General features: G+C 38.9%; 1 protein-coding gene across 5 annotated transcripts in view; it reads left to right on the forward strand.

Moving 5' to 3' along the window:
* The window catches only part of OFD1 (OFD1 centriole and centriolar satellite protein), a 32,960-nt gene that overhangs the window by 10,025 nt on the left and 14,901 nt on the right, over positions 1–8,034 (forward strand). For all 5 annotated transcript variants that reach the window (XM_017508822.2, XM_017508821.2, XM_017508825.2 and 2 more), the window contains 5 exons: positions 342–478; positions 801–974; positions 3,424–3,530; positions 5,233–5,352; positions 7,310–7,383. In XM_017508822.2, the coding sequence (XP_017364311.1) occupies positions 342–478; positions 801–974; positions 3,424–3,530; positions 5,233–5,352; positions 7,310–7,383 (612 nt within the window). The remainder of the gene's footprint in view (positions 1–341; positions 479–800; positions 975–3,423; positions 3,531–5,232; positions 5,353–7,309; positions 7,384–8,034) is intronic.

Consider the following 8,034-nt stretch of genomic DNA (forward strand, 5'->3'; position numbering starts at 1 on the left):
CTGCTGCCTCAGCCTCCTGAGTAGCTGGGATTACAGGCACGCGCCACCATGCCCAGCTAATTTTTTGTAGAAAAGGTGAAACAATTTAAGTGAACACTAAAGGTGGTGCAGCTACTCTACCCACCATTAGATTCCACTGTTATATTTGTAGTATACTTGCTTTATCATTTTTACCTGTGCATCCATTCATCCATCATACTTTTTTTTTGTATTTTAAAGTAAGTCGCAGACATCCCTATGCTTTCCCCTAAGTATACTCTTTACTTTTGAACCAGAGGTCTGGCATCTTACGAACCTGACCATGTTTCTATGTCCTAATTTGATGTGTTGTTTTTTAATAGCTGAGAAGCTTCAGCTTATTGATGATCAGTTTGCAGATGCTTACCCTCAGCGTGTCAAGTTTGAGTCTTTAGAAATAAAGCTAAATGAATACAAGAGAGAAATGGAAGAGCAACTTCGGGCAGAAATGTGTCAAAAGGTAAGCTTTATCTTGTTACTGTTAACAACAGTGATGTTTTTGCTTGTTTTCTAAAGTCTTAATATTAGGTATATGGGAAAATATTTAGAACTTTTGATAGAGAATGGGATACTATACTGTTGTACATATTTTTTTTTTGTTTCTGATGACGTTTATGTGTTTTGAGTAAATTCTACAAATACAGTGAATGAGATAAAACTAAAGATGAAATAAATATATTTGGACTGAGCATTAATGTTAATCCTAGATGTAGAGAGAGAACTTGTTCCTGTTTTTATTGTGTAATAGTTGGTATTTTCAATTTTTTGTGATCAATTTGCAGTTGAAGATTTTTAAAGATACCGAGATAGCAAAAATTAAAATGGAAGCAAAAAAAAAGTATGAGAAGGAATTATCCATGTTCCAGAATGATTTTGAGAAAGCTTGTCAAGCAAAATCTGAAGCCCTCATTCTTCGGGAAAAGAGTACCATTGAGAGAATTCAAAAGCACCAAGAGGTGGTATTTATAAATATTTTACTGGGTGGTTATTTCCTGCAGCTATTAGTAGGTTGGCTCAAGATCCAGGAATAGGGTGGTACAGTTGACGGAACAAGGACCCAGAAGAGCAGTAGGGACTGTGGCCAAGAGTGCAAATAGAAGGATGGGCCTTGAAAAGGATACACAGATTTGCTTCCTCTGAGACTGGTGGAAAGGCAGGAACTATGGAGGTGAACAATCAAGCTGGGATTATGAGAAACACACCCTAAATAAGTTCCATCTTCTCAGGCAGATTAGAAGGTTAGATCACAGGTTTTAAGAGCAGCTTGGAGGTGCAGAGTAGCTCCTGTGGGTAAGAGAAGAACAGCTCTTTAAAGCAGAGAGGACTGATCACCTGTATTGAGGGCTCAGCTGTAGTTGGGGGAGCCTGGAATTGAGAGAGACCACACCACGTGCTCGTAGGTGAGTTTTCTGTTCTAGCTCTGGGGAGGATTTGTAAGTATCTCTTTCTGCCTTTTTCAGTGAGGGCGGAGAGATGGAGATGCTTGGGGAGTGCAACTTTGCAGAGCCTAATTTATTTGACTTGAGAAATGCAGCCTATTTAATTGAAGATTCTGGGGCTCTCTTGGGTAGTGAAAGGAAGCAGAGGAGAGGGCAGGTGGCTGCTAACCCAGGGGGAAAGGGAGGGTCAAGTGGCAGTCTCAGTGATCAAGGACTAGATCTGGAGAGACTGGTAGGTAGAAGAATAAGGATGGTCCAAGAGTACAGAATTGCAGGATGAGGTTTCAGGTGGAGACTGGAAACCAAATGCAGTGTGCTGCCATTGGAAGGAGCCATGGAAATGAGCAAGGGTAAAGGTCCCTGGGGTAAAGGGGTCCCAGGGCCACAAGGTTCATCCATGTGGCCACCTTGTCACCCCGGAAAGTAAGTAGATAGGAGATGGAGAGGGTGAGGAGTGACAGGAAGTCCGTATCGGCAAGTGGATCCACTCCTTTAAGAAATCATGTTCCTTTCCCAAGGGCATGTCTTAGACCAAACTAGATTTACAGCACCATTTCCAACATACATCCAGAACTGCTGTCAAATGTTGAAAGTAGGAATGCTTCCCCCTAGTGTCCACTCTTGCTTTGGGCTTCTCAATAAGACCTAGTTGTTTAATGCCAAGGGTACCCCCTCTAAAATTTTGTATAGCATTCCTGGGAATTGGGCTTGCTTCGGCTATAAAGATGAATGTTGGAAGCACATATCTTTGAGATGATTGGATTGTGTTTAGACTAATAGTTTCGTCTTCAAGATATGTGACTGACTAGATCGCTGTTTATTTAACTCTAATTATCTGAAGGCTTTGAAAATTGTCATCCTTATAAAAAGCACCGTATCTTTATTCCTTCACCTGGACTGTCCGTCCCTTTCTCTCCCTGATAAAACCAGACTGTCCTTCAAGACCCAGCTGGGATGTCACCCTGTTGACACCTTCCATGACTCCCACTGAGTGACTCATTTAGGCCTCATTCCTGCCTGTAGTCTTTATGTACTTCAGTTACAAAATCATCACATCCTAGTGTGATTGTTTGTCACTCCCTGACTAAATTGTGAGGTCTTTAGAGATGAGGACTGTATCTATCTACCTCTTTATATCCAGTTCCCAGTATGCTGCTTGACATGTGATAGGTAGTTAGTAAATTCTTGCTCTGTTAACACAAATGGAAGGATGGCCCATTCTTTTAGGAGTTCATATGAGCTTGCTAAATCTAAGTCAGAATGCCCCATGAACTGAAACATTCAGACAGCACCACTACTAAAAACCATGGGGATTCTAGTCTTTTGGAGCTTTATTGCTGAACGTACATTGTGTTTAATTTTTCTTCCTGAGGAATTTGCCAAAATTTAGGTAAGGGCACCAGGCGTGGTGGTTCATGCCTGTAGTCCCAGCACTTTGGGAGGCCAAGGCAGGTATATTGCTTGAGCCCAGAAGTTCGAGAGCAGCCTGGCAACACCTTATCTCTTCAAAAATACAAAACAATTACCCGGACTTGGTGGCATGTGCCTGTAGTGCCTGTAGCTACTTGGTAGGCTGAGGTGGGAGGATCCCTTGAGCCTGGGAGGCGGCGGTTGCAGTGAGCCAAAATCATCCCACTGCACTCGAGGCTGTGCAACAGAGTGAGACCCTGTCTCAAAAAAATTTTTTTTTACATAAAAGGGACTGAGAGATGTTAAAGAACTAACATAGATTACACATGGAATGTTAGGACTATAGGGTAATGTAGTTTAGCAGTCATTGGGAGAGTAAATTTTTATGCAACTAGAATAGGCAAAAAGCGTACCTTGAGTTGAAATCTCTTGAAGGTGAAATTGTTCTCCTTAATGTCTACACTTTGCTTTTTGGAATTTAGGAAGCAGTATATTCATTCAAATCTATTTTGCTTTCATTAGCTTGCATGCTAAAAATTAATGCTTTTCTACACAGATTGAAACAAAAGAAATTTATGCTCAAAGGCAACTTTTACTAAAAGATATGGATTTGCTAAGAGGAAGAGAAGCAGAGCTGAAGCAAAGAGTTGAAGCTTTTGAATTGTAAGTAATACATGTTCATTTTGGATATTCAGAATGATGAGATTAAAAAGAATTACTAAATATATGTCTAAATATTCGAATGTTCATTCCCAAGTAGAGTTCTTGTTTGTAAAGGAGTATCACCTACCATTAGAAGGTACAAATTAAGAGGAACAAACACTAGGGTTTTGCCTTTGAAATATTAAACATTAAGATGAAAAGCAGAATGAGATGCTATCATCAGGCTACAGTAAGAGTAGACGGATCTGGAGAAGCTGTTAATACTTGAACAGATCATATGTTTTGCAGTTATGCTCAGTCCCTCAGATCTGATAGTTTCGTATGTGTATATATAGTAACTAAATTCCATATATCCGGCCTGCAGCTTTGATCAGCTGTGCACTCAGGAAAGGAAGTATGCTGGTCCGAATTGAGTTTTATTGGGTGAAACTATTTTTTTGTGTCACTCTAAGTGCTCACAAATGTTTCATCCTTCAAATCTTACCTGGGATTGACAGCAAGCTCACCTGTCTATAGTTTGTGCAATAAGCCTTCTTTTCCCTTGAGAATGTGCTATTAATCGACATCCATAGATACTCCAAGAATCTTAGTTCATTAAAGAATTTGTCTCCATCTTCATTAATCTTTTTTCTCACTTCTATAGGCTTGATTTGTTTGATTTCAACTCTACCTTACTCTCTTTTTGGCAATAATGAAAAGGTAAATTGATCAAAAGAGAGAAATAGGCAGAAAATTGAGGCAGAGAGAGTTCATCATTCCTTTACCTCCACTTTCTCTACTCCTGTTCCCTCCTTCTCAGCATATAAACCAAATAAACGTAGTTTATCTCTCCATGGCTTTCCAGATTACCAGCAGAGGGAGCTGATACCTGGAGCCTTTACCTGTTCTTAGACTAGTCAGCATTTTGTAGCACTTCTCAGGATGGCTGGATCTCACCACTTGTGAACTCACCTCCCTGGCTTGGGAGTTGGTGTTATGGTCAATTCAGTCTTACTATGAAGACCATTCTCTTCTACAGTATTTGGAAGCCCTGATTGATCCATCTGTCTTTTGTCCTCTCTTTTGGTACTTTTTTCAATATTCAATCAGTAGGGTTCTTTTGTTTTGTTTTGTTTTGAAGACACAGAGTCTCTATATGTTGCTCAGGCTGGTCTCAAACTCTTGGGCGCAAGAGATCCTCCTGTCTCAGCCTTCTAAAAAGCTGGGATTATAGGTGCGGGCCACCAAACTTGGCTAAAGCTGATAGATTATTAAATGACAAAAACAAATATTCTACCTTGAATATGTATGGACTAATTAATTAAATCCCGCAGTTAGAAGCAGCTTGATTCAAGCACATAAGCACATTTACTTGTTACTTTGTAACTAATAACATTATTCTTTCATCTCTGGATTGATTTTGGCCACTTATCACCTGTAACCGTTGTTTAAGTGTTATCTTCTGTGAGAAACCACTTTCCTCTTGAGATTCTCCCACTACTCTCAGCCCTATGCCACAGTCAGTTCTGCTAGTTTCGATACACTGTAACTAGGTCAGTTCATAAAATACTGTGAGGAGGTCTGGCTCTTTCCTTCTGCTTCCTAGTAATGATAATCATGTAGCAGTTTTAGTCTGTTGAACTAAACACATGGGATTTTTCTCTTGAATTTGTTAGCTCAACTATGGTAGTTTATTTACTTTTTATATTTTTACTAATTTCAGGAACCAGAAGCTCCAGGAAGAAAAACATAAAAGCGTGACTGAGGCACTTAGGAGACGGGAGCAGAATATAAAGAGTTTTGAAGAGACCTATGATCAAAAGCTGAAAAATGAACTTCTAAAGTAATTGTTTAGCGTTTTTAAATAAGTAATATGTTTAAATTAAGTTGGTAGAAACATAACAAAAACTGACCAAGTAATCTATGACTTAGGCAAGCTTTAGTGTTTGGGAAAAAAAAACAAAACATATTTTTATCGATGTAAGCAATCCTTTCCTGCATTTGAGTTAGGATAATTTTTAAAATATAAGGGCTGGGCGTGGTGGCTCATGCCTGTAATCCCAGCACATTGGGAGACCGAGGCGGGCAAATCATCTGAAGTTGGGAGTTCGAGACCAGCCTGGCCAATGTAGTGAAACCCTGCATCTGCTAAAAATACAAAAATTACCTGGATGTGGTGGTGGGCACTTGTAATCCCAGCTACTGGGGAGGCTGAGGCAGGAGAATCGCTTGAGTCTGGGAGAAGGAGGTTGCAGTGCGCTGAAGTCATGCCACTGCACTCCAGCCTGGGTGACAGAATGAGACTCCATCTCAAAAAAAAAAAAAAAAAGGAAAACACATCCTCTGCTTTTCTTATGGCTTCTCTAACATTTATTGAGGGCTGTGATTTACTTTAATTTTGAGGACGCCTTTGACTTGCTCAGCTTGCATAGTTGATAAGCCGTAAAATTGGAATTATAATCACTTTTATCTTTTCCTCTACCTCATACAGCCAAAGGTATCTAACGATAGTAAATTATACTTAGTGGTCATGGTATTTGTGAGTGAACATGTGTCTTGTATTCCTTCAAGATTGAACAAAGCCAGAATCAAAAGAAAAGAGCCAAAATTAACTATGTGAGGCAAAAAGTAATATAGGGAAAGGAAAATAGGACAACTATGATTACTTTGGCTTTTCTATAGTCTGAGTGTTGTGTATCAGTGAGTAATATCTCAGTGCTAAGATGTTAAGTCCGTGTGGTAGCATTTCTCTTCAGTATGTGGGAAAGCGTCTGACACATAAAAAATGCTCAGTTAATATTTTTCGTAAATGTCTCACAAGGAAACGATTCAACTCAGGTGCTCTGGGCATTTCTTATTTGGCCTCTTGCCTTCCTCATAGTTTGTCATTGATATTTCATTACATAATATTGCAGACATTTATTGGCATTATTCTTTAAACAAATTCTATTTTTAAAAACAGCAGCTTTTTAATCTATTGATTTTGAAATGAGGTATTTTACCCACATCTATGTCCGTTCTATACTAAAATAGCTAAAATAGAAACATCTGTAGTTGCTAAATTTTTAGGAATAAATGAATTAAAGTATGTGTGTTAGTTTTACATAGTCATGGAGCCAGTGAACTATTTGGTATCATTGTGACAGCTTCCACCGGCTGCATGATGTCTTTCTGGCTTTGGGAATCCTCATATGACTTTGGCAAGTGTCAGACTTTGGAGGCTCTTCACCACAGGAGTGCTTTTTCCTTTTGGAACCAAAAGGGCATCTGGTAACAGCTGGGAAAGAGAAGAGAAACTGAAAATGCGCCTTTTGATATTACTAATCCAGATATAACGCTCTTGGCAGTTGGCTCTCAGCACTGTACTTAGTCCCTGAGCACAAAAGTTCTTACATTGGTTGGGAATGGGCAGATGGTACAGGTGGATTGGAAGTGACTGTCTGATTATCATTTGGGATTGAGTCTGTTCTGTGCTGTGTAAATTTACCCCTTTGCTCTTTGTGTCAGTGGAGACCAACTGAAAAGTGATTGCTTTCAGTAACCTTATGATAACATGACCCTTTGTTCTGTGTGATTGAGTTTTGGGACCCTGTTTATAGGATTGAGGAAGGATTGTACTGGACATTTTATGTTCAGAAGTCGTATCCCTGGCTTTAGTACTGAGGACTTTGAAGTTTACACATTGTCGTGTTCAGCGCCCTCAGGTGCTCCTATGCCATGAATAAGCTCCTGCACTGATAACGGTCTTTCCAGAAAAATGACTGAAGAGCTCATATTTATTTAGTCATTCTGATTCTCAGGTATCAACTTGAACTGAAGGACGACTACATCATTAGAACTAATCAACTGATTGAAGATGAAAGGAAGAATAAAGGTGATTGGGGGGGAATAAGCTGTATTTTTCAGTTCTGCTGTAGGTTATTAGCTTCCCAAGTTTGGTCTGTTCTATAGTCTAAAAAATACAGCTTATACTTCATTGTTCCTACAAAATTACACATTTTTTGTAATTTTAATTTTATAAATTAAAAAAAAATCATTGTCCCCACTGCCTTTTGAGAAACCTTCATTTTTAATATTTTGTTTATTCACGAAAGCCAGTGATTTATCATGGATATTTTATCCAACTTTATTTCACATATTTTGATAAATCTGCAATTGTCAGGAATGTAGCAGCAGCTCATTGCCATCAAGTACATATTACTCCTAACCATGAGAGACTTTATTTTTCACTTACGGAAAATTTTAATTCTCTGTCCCCTGTGACCTAGTTTATATTTCTTTTGCTTCTAATATATGTTTATGTTTTATAATATTTTTTACTTGATGTCTAACCTTCTGAACTCTTACTTACATTGGCCTGAGACTATGGAAGTTGAATAATTTTTCGATCTTCAGATGTTTTACATTTCAGCGTATTTCTAGGAAATTGCTGTAACAAGAAGTTGAAGTTTTGGTGGAAATTTCAAATAGATTCTTGGGAGTAAACCAGGGCTGGATACTTGATGTTGACCAGATACCTGATGTG

Source organism: Cebus imitator, unplaced genomic scaffold, assembly GCF_001604975.1.
Source record: "Cebus imitator isolate Cc_AM_T3 unplaced genomic scaffold, Cebus_imitator-1.0 Scaffold401, whole genome shotgun sequence".
Taxonomy (NCBI): Eukaryota; Metazoa; Chordata; class Mammalia; order Primates; family Cebidae; genus Cebus; species Cebus imitator.